Genomic DNA, 13,406 nt, shown 5'->3' on the forward strand with positions numbered 1-13,406 from the left:
GACCAAAAACAAAAGAATCCCTTTTCGATTGAACTATTAATCATAGACACTATTTCATATGATTGTTATATGTTCAATTCTTGAAAGAAGCTCAATTTAGAGCCTGAAAACATGTTATGTAATACCAGGTAATCACTCCCTTGTGACAGACACCGTATTGTCTCCCATAAAGAATTCTATATTTCCTCTGAACCCTCGTTAAGTAACTCTCCTTTTTATGCAAGAATTGGAAACATACCTTTCTGGTATGAACAAACTGTGCCCTGTACATGCATGCCGGAAATACTTCAGATGGTTTTTAAACATTCATGTTTCGATCATTACAACGAGTGGTTCTTTTTAAAACAAATATTTCTCAAAATGTCTACGATCAATTACGGTGTAATCGGTGAGCAATATCCCGAACCTGAATTTTGCAGAACAAGCCAAGCGAATCTCTGTAGTGACAAAAGATAATAAATAAATAAGCCTAATAGAGTCTTACTGTAAGTAGTCATGATGTTTTCGAAATACCGCCATATTTTAGATGAGTGTTTACACGGAAGGTTGATGAACCCTAGGCTATATAGTGACTCGGTCTTCGGCCGCCTCAGTTTACTAGCTTGTGTTCTGCAACATAATTCTACATTCTACTCGTCTACCTCTGTGTACGTAGCAGACGCAGACGCTACTACGGCTACCAATACTTAAAAACACCAACAACAAAATATCAAACAAACAAACAACACTCCCATAAAAAACAATTTTCTTCAGACTTTAAACCATGATATTAACAGGAACCAAGTAATTTTACGTCTTGCTGAAAACAAGTCGACTCGGTAAAATCCAAACAAAACAACAACAACAACAACAACAACAACAACAACAACAACAACACAATCACACGTTTAAATCCCGACGCTTTAATTTTCGTACATCCCTAGAAGATTCTCTGTCCATCGACCTTTGACAGTTTAAAAGTGAAGGGAGATTGCCATCATTCTGTTGTTGTAGTTTTGTTGGCACGAAAACAAAATTTAATCACCAAAACTAGAGTATACGGATCGCGCCCTGAAAATGTATTTTGAAGCCAAAGGTACACAAATTACACTTGTCCTCTTAAGGAAGTATGTGCGTCGACAGTGAAATACCAGGGCTTTTGCTCAAACTTTTCTCAGTCAAACCTTCAACCATTCCAATTTGAAGCCACGAATAAAAATCATTGGTAACTGTGCAAAGTTTGGTTACAGAGAAACAAATTACACAACATTCACCGATATTTGGCATTCAAAATGACCACTATCCCTATGTTAACTGTATGGGGGAAGTACAGTTCTTGATTTTCAAAAGACTGGGAGACTGTGAAAAGTTCTACTCTAAGAGTTCTAATATGAACCCTCAAAAGGGGTAGATCAGATTGCCGAGCTTGTGTACTATATATTAACAATGCTCGATCCCGGGAGCGGAATTTCTGTCCGACGACGTGCACTCCTTTTTTGATTTGTGCCTTCACCTTCCTAGTATGCTAAAAATATTTCAAACAAGCGCCCATGAACTCAACTGAGCAAAATATGTATTTTAAAGATGCAGCATTTACGTCCATTGGTCTCCAAGATAGTGTCATAAAACGTTGAATATATATCGTATGTGTATCGTATACAGTCCGACGCTTTCAAGCACGCCAAACAGCTCCATAGTTATTGTACTTGAATTGAAGCCGTTGCGAAAGTACCTTCTACACCTTAAGTGCTGCGGCTTTAGGTAGCCAAAATACGTAATTTGCATTTTGTGTACCTCTCTAGACTAGTAACAATATGCAAAGTGCAAATCAGATAGGAAGATATTTTCTTCTGTGCGTAAACACTCTACCTGGCGTATAAATTATGCCTATTAGATCCTATGGATAACATGCTATCAAACTTACAGTATATAGTGATGACTACCTCGTCTGCATTTCGTCTTCACAACCTTTCACAAATAAAAATTAACTTATAATCCTTAATATGCAGTAGCTAAAATCCTTTATATGCAGTAGCTATGTTACAAATGCTTAATTAGTTAAATGTACGCCTTTGTTGTTGATTTTCTTTGTAGCAATATACATTGTCCGTTCATGGTGTTTATGGCCGCCTCAGATCACATGGAACAGCGTTAAGTTTTCAGTGAGAATGTTATACCTATAGGGGCTAAGTTGAAGATTAGTCGCTGATGCAAGTTCTGCGCAATGGTCTGTGATTTCAAATGCATATACAATTGAATGTCATGATATTCAATACAAGCATGACGAAAAAAGAGTTGCGACATGCTGAAGTGTATTTGGGTATGTCACAATATAGAATGATCGATTGCTCTGCAAGCCTTCTTTTCTATGAGCAGAAATATTAGTTAATATACCCAGAGCTACAGTGTCCACTGATAGATAGATCAAGCAATCATTGAAATACAATGACTGCGCTCAAGGGGTTGCTTTATTGAACAAATCTCATATATAGAATATTTTGTTATCCAATAACAACGGTTGTATAAGAATCGATCGAATTTTGCAATGATCCTGTGGAATCAATTCATCCACTTTCCAAATTACTTTAAACTGTTCGTGCGTTTTAGAGCTTAACATCGTCTCCTCGAAGTAGTCTTGGAAACGCAATTTATAAGTTTTACGCAGGATGCTGCGCACATGACTAGAAAGATACCGAAGCATCCCAATTCCCTTCAGTTTTTTGAATTGCGGGACTATTATTGTATGAGATGATCTCAACGCACTTAAAATGAGTAAAATGTATAAATGTATAGAATTAAGCAATAAATCACACCCTGCCACGGTATACCACGAGATTTTGACCCGTTCACGACTTATATGTACGATCGATAGCGAATTCATTTATAGAGTGGACTGGTCAAAATCGAGTGGTATACCGTCGCTGGGTGTGATTTATTGCTAAGATATCATAACAGTATATTGAAATTCTGGCATGGAACGTCAAAAAGGATATTTGCTCTTGCCGAGAGCTGGTACGTTTATCAGCCGTGGTATATCGTGAATATTATACGGTTCTTTTCGCGTCTTGACGAAACATATCGCTGTATTTGCGCCATATACTGGTATGATATCATATGTAATAACTCAATCTTCCTCTCTTATTGCAATGAAAAACCGACGGCTCAAACTTCGACCAATGTTAACCTTTTACGAAATACATCTCCGTACGAATTTTCATTGAAATGTGTTCATTGGTTTCCAAAATATGGTTACACTTTCAAATAAATCAAAGTATCCCCGTAACGCCCATTTAAAGGGTCAGTCACATAATCCACATACCAATTTTTCTCAGAAAATGACAGCGGCATATCTTTGTGGAGGGACCATGCTTCAAACAAGTATGCAGATCTAAGTACACTCCGTAGCAAATCAAACACAGCTGTCAAACATACGTCGACATTACAATATCTCAATATCACACACTTAATATAAAGGGATTGTAAACATATCCTCCTGTTGAAGCTGAAAATTGAACGATCACGCCGACTTCGGTTCTAAATTATAAATATGGAACGGAGAGTTCAAAAACAAACTGGGAGACTGACTTGGACATACTTTGTAAATAACATACTGCATGCTAATTATAAGGTAAGTTGATTTTATACGTCCAAAGCTATTCCGACAGACTATAATGAAAGGAGGAAATATTTGGCCAAGGGATGACTGCAAATATGTCGAAAGGTTGTTAGCATTTTAGAAGTAATTTAGAGAAAATGGGTTGACATTACTTTCAAAATCCAAAACAATGTATTCGTCAAAATTTTGGCAAACGTCTCTTGTTTACCCTGGCTTTGAACAATAAACATCTGAAAGTAACAAGATCAACTATGTTTAATGTACTATTTTTAGTATTGCTAGTTGAACGTAATTATCATGCAGAAAAACACAAACACGAGAGTAGAAGTCACAAAATCCAATGTGGGCTATTTTCACACTAGGCATCCCCTGACACAGCTGGTTTCACAAGATATATAGTTACATTGCGGAAAATGTAGCATGATCTGTGAGGTGAGTGTTGTATGGAGCACATTAGCCAAAATTGATAGATACCCGCCTGCATAAAGGGTTATTAGTACCGACACGTGTGTTTCTAGAGTGTAAATGATTTTTAGCATCCTAAAAAGAAAAGGAAGAATAAAAAAGGAGCAATCGTTGTCGGACAACAATTCTGCGCTCGGGATAGAGCATGCATTGTTCAAGGGATTATTACATGTAGTGCCCGTACTAGGCGAGCAGCCATTACATTGAAGCGACGTGCAGACGACAAAAAGTGATAATGCCATTGTTTTTGGCACACGCCACATGTTCTATCGTCAGCTCTAAAAATGAGATATATAAACTTTTACATTTGGGTACAATGCTCGACATATATCACTGGCCGCATACTAATTTGTTTTTATGGCGTTAAACGTCGAACGGAAAAAGGAAACAGATTTAAGTATTGAGACATAGGCGTCGAATGGAAATCAAGCGCCAGGGATCGAGCATTATTGACAGGAAGGATACAAAATTACATATTCTTGGCTGCTTTTGTGAAGGGAAAGCAATCTATTAATTCGGTAGTTCTAAAAGCAACATTCTAAACGTTTAATTGATCTTGTATTGTAGCTTGGTATTTAATTGTTCTTTCGTTCTAACGCCAATTTTTTCTCCTATCAGAACGGTCTATGTTACTTCATTAAGCTTCTTTACTAGTTGCGGGGACCGCGTAAACACTGGTTAAACAGCTTTTTACTACAGTTGATGTGTGCTCTCTTCCAATCAGAATGATACACTGGCGTGAATGACTCGCTGATATAAGTCATAATTTAAAAAGTTATGACGCAAATTATTCCTGCTATGATTTAAAAGTTGTGTTTCTATATGGGACTTCTATGCTAGTCCAGAGGCCATTAGGTAAGTTACTTTCCCAAGTCAAAGGTGAGTCCTTGTCAAATTCGAACGACGCATGAGATTTACTGTCACACATATAAAACGGAAAAATATTTTTTTCAGTGCAGTGTCATTAGTAAACGACATTAGGAAAATCAAAAGCGTAAAGGTTTACTTTGTTCCCGGACTCTTACTTGTTAAACAGCCTACGTCATTATTTTCTCGATGAAAAGAGAAAGGTGTTCGACATTTACCAGGATTGAAGGGATCCAGTGGGCAGATCTTACACAATTAGTTCAGTTTCCGGGTAAAATATTTGGCTTTTCAAAAAATTGCAATCTCCTCAATCAACTTAGTCTGTAGCCCCATTAATGTATATATTTTCTGAAAGCCCAGATTTGGATCATGGAACATACACCTGGCGGAAAAAATTTCGCGTCACAGAAAATGATATAGAGCCACAGACAAATATCGGATACATAGTTTGCGTGACCAATGCAACAGCTTAGATAAAGATACATGCAACCATTTGCATCATGGACGTGGCACATGTCATTGGAAAAATCGTTTAATCGCCTTGTAATGTTTTTGAACGTTAAAAATACTAATATCGTCGTGAAATTTCTCCATCCATGCTTCCTGAGCTTTTCACAATGTTTCTTCAGTTATTAAAAAGTTTATTTAGTTTAATATTTGAACTACTTTTCCGTCCGATTATAAACGCTACCAAAGGTAAGTGGCTACCCCAATCAAGTGCACTTTTCATATACTTCATGTTGGAACAAAAAAGGTAATGTCTTTCTAACACTGTTCACATTCATTTGCAGTGCCTTACAATTTTAGAAGCAACAGGTCTACTTCGAAAACCTCAGCAATTGCCGTTTGTTTTCAATTTCAGAAGAAGTTTTCCTAGAAATGGGTCCGTTCTTGGGCAACAGTCTCCTTTCGTTACTATGTTTTATAAGAGTTGGCACTTGTAACTGGTGAGTAGAAGCGACATACTTTTGTGAATGATAATAAAAGTACAAACTTTGTGGACACAAGCATATGTTCTGCATCCGGTTTGCGGTCAAGTACTGTCCAAGATTATCACATTGATGACACATTTGTTCTGTATGTTGTCCGTCGTTTACTATCGTTTACTACTTTGACATGTGTTCTCTTTTTCTCAGGCCAAATGAGTGTAATTTTTTGCGAATCAAACCCAATTGTGACGTATAACCGGTATATACCATACATTCACCGCACTACTACTTCGTGTTCATCTTCCCTCTGTTCCAAATATCAGAAGTAAAGGGAACAAAATCCCTTATGTTACATTAATATCTGCATGACCAGGGGATTTACACATTGTTACGGAAAGCTTTGGGGCGCTAATTTGTTATTAATTATCATAGGCATTTAGTGTTAGATATTTTGTACATTAAAAGTATATTTTTGTACATAAAAGTATATTACTTCATTTGTTTGGAAGTTTGCTTATATATTGTGAAATGCCTACTTTCTAAATTGAGTGTATAGTGCAGGAATAGGCTCTGTAACATGCTATTATCATTACCATTGGCTCATAATTATTTTTATAGTCAACGATACAAGATTGAAAAATACAATACAACTCGTACAGTACAGTATAACTACACTACCTTGTGCCATGGATATTGCTTCGACAACCAATGCACAGGTATGGTTTATTCAGCCAACTTGAATTTAGATTGTGTATTCATTCTAGTCTTACATTACAGGCGGTTCTTGCCGCCCTCAACCTATATCTGCTCGGTGCTGGAGCTATGCTTATTTGTTGTATAAGTTTATGAAGATTTTATATGTGAGTTGATCATCGATTTGAAATGCTTTTCTAAAAGCGATAGATCAGAAAGTAAAGAGAAGAACATTTAAAATAAGAAGCATAGTTTGTAAAATAAATGTTTGTAATCTCCTGTGTTTCGACAGACCATAACAAGTGGTTAAGGTAGAGAAATTCGAACTCCTTAACTTAATAATATTCTTTTGACCTATGTCTCTTGTTGGAGTTGATTTTGAAAGTTATGGAGTAAATAAATGTCTTACCGGCTGAGTTTTATGAGAATCGAGAATTTTATTTCAACTTTCCCGATAACACAGAAATGGCGGCCATTTTGAATTTCAAATATCGGTAAATATTGGGTAATTTGTGTCTCCAGTACCAAAATTTGCACGATGACCCCTAACTTCTATTCTTGATTTTGAAGGAGAATGGTTGAAAGTGTGCTTGAGAAACATATAATTAAAATCTTCAGTCTGTAAGTGACACAAGTGTAGTCAAGCTCAACAAAAAGGAAGAAAATGATTAGAAGAATACAAAAGTCATTTCCAGATGATCCTAAAACAGAACAGAAGCGGCCATTTATTCAAATGAATTTCTATGCACAGCTTTCCTTCCTCCATAATCTCATTAATTCATAATCGTTCTCCTGTTTCCATTATCGTCATAATCATTTTGTCACGCCACTAATTAATTGCAGTAATTTTTAGACATTGAACCTTTTCTTTTCTTCATTCCGACCTGGTACGCATTTTGAACAAGCCTCACCTAGTCAAACATAAACTACAAGTATGATGAGCCAAACGTTGTGACATGGTCTGTATTCTTATATTTTCACTAAACAAGTTGATTCGATTAATGACCAACGATTTTCTAACATACACAGCATGTACTTCAATATCAAACTGTGAGGACACTCGTTGTGCATCCTCGAATGATCACTATTGCTCGAAGTGCGAGTATGATCGAGGGGACGATCAAAAGGCATACGCATTAGTCAGTAGAAACGGCGTACCAAATGGAACATGTGAACGTGAGTTTATATTTCCTTTGATAATACATTTTAAGTACTATCTTACTCCAACTTACTCCAAAAGAATTGTCGTCGCGGAGAAAACCCTTTGGAAACTATGTTTGATGTTTCCAGACCCGTGGCCTGTTTATCCACACCTCACGTTCCATCGTGGGACAATGTGGATAAATGATGTAACTCTGGAAGATAATCATTCTGCCTTGGCATTAGTTGTTTTCTGGGGAATATGATGCGCATTTGCATGTTGATATTAGATATCCGAAATCAAATTACCCGTCTTAATTACAACTCACTTCTGATGTGAACTACACTTTTCGACACTTTAAGTAAGCTATCAATAACAATATCATGTATATCATTTCAGAACGGTGCTCATGGCGAGTGGATAGCAAGTTTTGTTATCCAGGCGAGTGTCCAAGCACACCTTCTTCATGTATATGTGCACCTGGGTTTTCAGGACCAAATTGTCTCACTGGTAAATTTTGTAATGTCACTTTATAACTCGAATTCGATAGCAAGTTAGTTATGTCAATTATGGGATCATTTAAAGGGTACACAGCTTACCGAATTATTACATAATATGGATAAGATTCCATTATGTCTTTATTTGATCGTCGACTTCAAACTTCCAATGTTTAATTATCAAATGACCATTCCATAATGAACGTATCATCTTTTACCTATTCGTTATTTTTACAAAGTGACCAAAACGCCAGCCATATCTCCCTTCATCGTCAAACTGAAATCCGGCAATGATACAGTCTACGAGTATGTGAATGATTCAACAAACAACACAACTCGTTTTTCGTCGACGAAAGCCACGGCTTTAGATGTCACCTGGACTACGACGTACAATCTGACATCGCTGAATCACTCTTCTGCCCCGTACTACGTACACAGTGTGGGTTTCGGTATTACTGAAGCAAATTTGTACTTAAGGCTACAAAGTGGTAAAACACTGTAATTATATTTAGAAGTGCGAATGAATCATTTGTATGAAGACTGAATATTTAAAAATAAGTTTGTAAAATAACAGTGCAAACAATGGTTCCTTACTGAAAAACAATTTTAGTTTAAAATTTGAGCTCAACTGCGGGGTTTGATATTAACGCGATTGGAATTATTTTGGGATAATTGGATTTTCATATTTTTTCATATTTCTCAAAAGTGGTAGGTGCTTTATAGCTGAATGTTGCAATATTGCAATTACTCATAAAAACAAGCGTGTAACGTGAAAAGAAAAGCAGATGAGATTACATTTGTAGATTAAATCGACATTACTTCATCATCCAATTATCCCAAATTAGTTCCATTGGTGTTTGATATCAAAGTAAAGTAAAATACTGTACGACTGTAAACCTTGTACTTCTTTGTTGATCTCAAACTTATACGGACTTTTCGTCTTATCTGTGTATTATTCGTCAAAATGTGCCGGCTTGTTCCTTTGCTCCAATTCATACCGACCAATTAATGTCACAGTATATATTGCCTAAATACGCGATCTTTTGAAATTTTGACCATTGGTAACATGACAATCCGACAAGTATTCCGGTGATGTCTCTCTCACAATATAATAATACGGATTTTTTCTTCTTTTAAAACTTTTCTTCAGCTAATTCCAGTGACGTTACATTGAATAATGGAAATCAAAGTTGTTTTGCGGCAGATATATTGATCACCCAGAAGACAATGATAGAATGTAATCAATCCATCACACTTGACAATGCATTACGACACAATGACAAGTGAGTAACGTTTTCCAACATGTAGTATGTACACAGCGTAAAAGTCTACCTAGCTTCGTTGTAATTGTAGCAAACTCGATGTATACCTCACCAATGTAGGGCAGTTGTTAAGGACTCATTATCAGACTAACTAGCTAAGGAGTTCGAGATCCGGTACGTCCAGAGTAACGCACTCACTGTTGGAAGATGTTATGTTGGAGACTCTTGCACGGTGTTGTACCCTTTAGCAAGGCACTTCACTCCCCATTGCATCATTTGGTAATGCGAAGTGGATATCCCATCCTGTAATTAAATGAAGGATTCAATACAAAATACATAAATCGTAAAAGGCACGTAATGACATATCCTTACCTACTGGTATCCCTCTTTACGTTTGTATACTTTACAGGCTGCATTTCCACGCTATTTCAAGTACCGGCGGTTTCATCAAGATCAATAATTACGACGTTCCTGGCGTGGTCACCATCAACAATGCAGAACATTATTCCACGACATCGGCTGTTTTCTCTAACACGATAATATTTGATTTCTACCCTCCACAACACTGCCTTGACCTGTCTCCTCCATGTGCAGAAGATATTATCCTTGTTGACCAAATATACTCAAAAAATGTAATAACAATCATAGTCACTTTAACTAACGAATATACCTCTCGACAATTCGTGAAAAAGTCAGACGTACTTCTAATTTCATATTTCAGGATGACTGATTTGTATGCTATACGTGATATAGAGTCAAACTGATAACGGGTTAAGGAATCATTGTGAAATACGAATATTCGCTTGTTTCTTCAATTCCCACTAAATATATTAAACCATACATTCGAAGGCTAAGGCTGTAATTTTGATAATTCCTCCCATATATATATATATATATATATATATATATATATATATATATATATATATATATATATATATGTGTGTGTGTGTGTGTGTGTGTGTGTGTGTGTGTGTGTGTATGTTCTATGTTTCCATATCTGTTCATGTGATGAATATATAATCCAATTGTATTATTCTCTGTTTGACGTCATCTTATTCGAGTGTTTTTCGCGGAGCCGCGAAAAACACTCGTATACGATGACGTCAAAAAGAAAAAAATACCATTGGATTATATATATATATATATATATATATATATATATATATATATATATATATATATATATATATATATATATATATATATATATATATATATATATATATACAAAATGTAGACAATGTGCCCTCCCGTTTATCACCATAATGGCTTTATGGCAACCTCTGAACTTGGGCACAGAGAGTACGGTATATATAATATATATATATATATATATATATATATATATATAATATATATATATATATATATATATATATATATATATATATATATATATATATGAAATATTATTTTGAAAATGTCCGGTCTGATATTTTAGCCACGAATATGATGTTTTTCCAGAGCTCCATCGCTATTGCTTGGAAAAAAACAGATTGGCAGGACGATTCATCGGGCGTTCGTGATTTCAACGTCGAGGTTCATAAAGTGACTTTTGATCCTAACATCAGTCGGGAGGGTCTCATCATGGGGATTCAAGAAGTACACAGTCTCAACAAAAACAAATCGGAAATGATTTTCGAGTTTCCAGAAGCAGGTTTGTGTGCAATTCATCTACAAAACAATGAGATATTCGATTGACAAATCATAATATTCAGACGCTGATTACTCCGCTCAAACAAAGAGCGTTTATTTCATTGATTCAAAATTTAGCTTGCGAATTGTTGTGCACCGTTCTAAGCTTTTTACGTTCTTATTCCTCTGAACTTCGATGAAATATTTTTTCACACACAGACACTCATTATTGAATGTTCATAAATTTCCAACCTGCATAGACAGCAGCATATGTTTAAGTTTTCAAAACACTGATTAGGGGACTAAACAACCTCGGGTTGTATTTTTCCACATGTACGTAGTAAGACATGACAAAAAGTGACAAAGTTAAATGTTATAGCAAATTTAATTCATTAACAGAGATTATTTTTCACGTAATTTCCACTTATTCTCTAAGGACTTTATGCTATTGTCTTGACTGTGGACGACAATGTAGCAAACTTTGCAAGGGCAAGGAGATTTGTTTTCTATGACGATATCAGCTCTATCGCCATCAACACAACCAACCCTATAACGGTGTCAAGTACGGTTAACAATAGTGGTATTTTGTGGCTAGGGATAACTTCTGGCCAGGTAGGTGAAGGTGTTAGAAGTAGGATGCTTGCAATGCTAATGCTATTTACGATTGATGTCTTTATCCATATCACTCTTGATGATGATGATGATGATTTATGATGACCAAGTCGTCTATCACTTCTCTTCTGAAATGCCAGAGTAATGAAATACCCAAGTGCCAGAGTAATGAAACACCCATCTAAGTTTTTTGCCAATAAAGTATGATGAGTTATGTTGATAATTCTTCCTGTTCATTTTTGATACTACGTTGCTTTGAAGGTGACAGTATCTTGGGCAGGTCACTTCTACAACTCGTTTCACCGGGACAGCAACCTTCTAGCTGCTATAGAAGAAATGGATCCACCATTGCCTGCTGAATACGACGAAACCTTCGGTCAACCTCCTCTGACTAGATCAAGAGAAGCTATACCAAATGTAGAAGGGATAACCCGCTTTCAATTTGACTACACCACTTCACGTTCAGGAAAGACTTGGCCGGAATGGAGGAATATCACAGGACATGAGGTATCAGTGATTATTTATAGCTTATTAAAATAATAAGAGCTTTGGAATGATTGTCAGAATGAGGGCATGTAATTTGTTGAAGTATGCATAAATATACAAGTTGTAAACTTTCTTTAGTGATGACATATCAATGTCGATAATCATGCGAATTTACAATTTTTTATTATGGATATCTCTTACAAACGAATTTATGTCCTTTGCATAATTTTAGAACAATTTTGAAGTCTTAACAAGTGCATGCATTCAAAAGTATCCAAACTTAAAATACATAAAGAATAACATTGTTGTTTACAAATTCATATTCTCATTCCTGATGAAAACATCATTCTAAACACAGCATTGAAATGTGTCTTGCAAAAACTTCAAGATTTATGACTTAGAATCTTGTCAGCGTCTTGATACGTCAAAAGCATCATCAACTGAAAGCTAAAGGCTGACTGAAAACATACTCCTTTCTAGATTGTCAATCTTCGAATTCCATCAACAAATATGTGCTTTAATTTCCCATCGACCTCGGGTACCAACAGTGACACAAAATTATTGACGTGTTGATTAATCGTGTTATACTATTCTCGTGTTTACACATCGAACTACAAATGGAATTACTGAAGATCGAAGAAAATATAACAGTTTCTGCAGCGAACGGTGACTACATCACGGTGTGGTTGAAGGCCTTTGACGTCATGAATAACTACAAAGAGGACATGATAAGAATCTACGTAGATTCATCTCCGCCAGCGATTGTTCACTTGATACATCGTCAGAAAAGTGCGTCGAGTGAAGAAGAAAAGAACATAGAACAGTAATTAATTCTCCCTTTGCTTAAGCCTTGACAGTTCTTCTTTGCCATATTTGTAGCTATCGCTTTCTCAATAAAATAAAGATGAATGTTAGTCATGCAATGGCAGACAACTTTTAATGTTGACAGGGATTTTGCATGGATGTTTGTCATATTTCTTTTGCTATACAATGTTTACATGTTTTGTCCCATTTGTATTTGTATTGCCAATTATTTACATAATGCTGACTTACCTTTCAGACTGTAAATTAGCGTTGTCGTTCGCAAAGGTGAAATATCAAATTCTCTAGTGTTCCGTAACAACAGAAAGCAAAGACAAACAGTTAATTCTGGGGATTTCATGAAAATATAAATTACTGAAAATTTAATATGAGCTTTGGCTGATCCCTTAAATTACTACC

At 35.9% G+C, this 13,406-nt stretch overlaps 1 protein-coding gene across 1 annotated transcript; it reads left to right on the forward strand.

Moving 5' to 3' along the window:
* Nucleotides 1-6,489: 6,489 nt before the first annotated feature.
* On the forward strand, nucleotides 6,490-12,636 carry LOC139150464 (uncharacterized). The gene is made up of 10 exons (XM_070722853.1): nucleotides 6,490-6,572; nucleotides 7,579-7,725; nucleotides 8,090-8,200; nucleotides 8,427-8,675; nucleotides 9,338-9,470; nucleotides 9,859-10,081; nucleotides 10,917-11,109; nucleotides 11,524-11,699; nucleotides 11,961-12,206; nucleotides 12,574-12,636. The coding sequence occupies exons 5-10, from the start codon at nucleotides 9,415-9,417 to the stop codon at nucleotides 12,634-12,636; spliced, it is 957 nt and encodes a 318-aa protein (XP_070578954.1). The 5' UTR covers nucleotides 6,490-6,572; nucleotides 7,579-7,725; nucleotides 8,090-8,200; nucleotides 8,427-8,675; nucleotides 9,338-9,414.
* The last annotated feature ends 770 nt before the right edge of the window (nucleotides 12,637-13,406 follow it).

This window comes from Ptychodera flava, chromosome 2 (genome assembly GCF_041260155.1).
Source record: "Ptychodera flava strain L36383 chromosome 2, AS_Pfla_20210202, whole genome shotgun sequence".
In the NCBI taxonomy this organism is placed as follows: domain Eukaryota; kingdom Metazoa; phylum Hemichordata; class Enteropneusta; family Ptychoderidae; genus Ptychodera; species Ptychodera flava.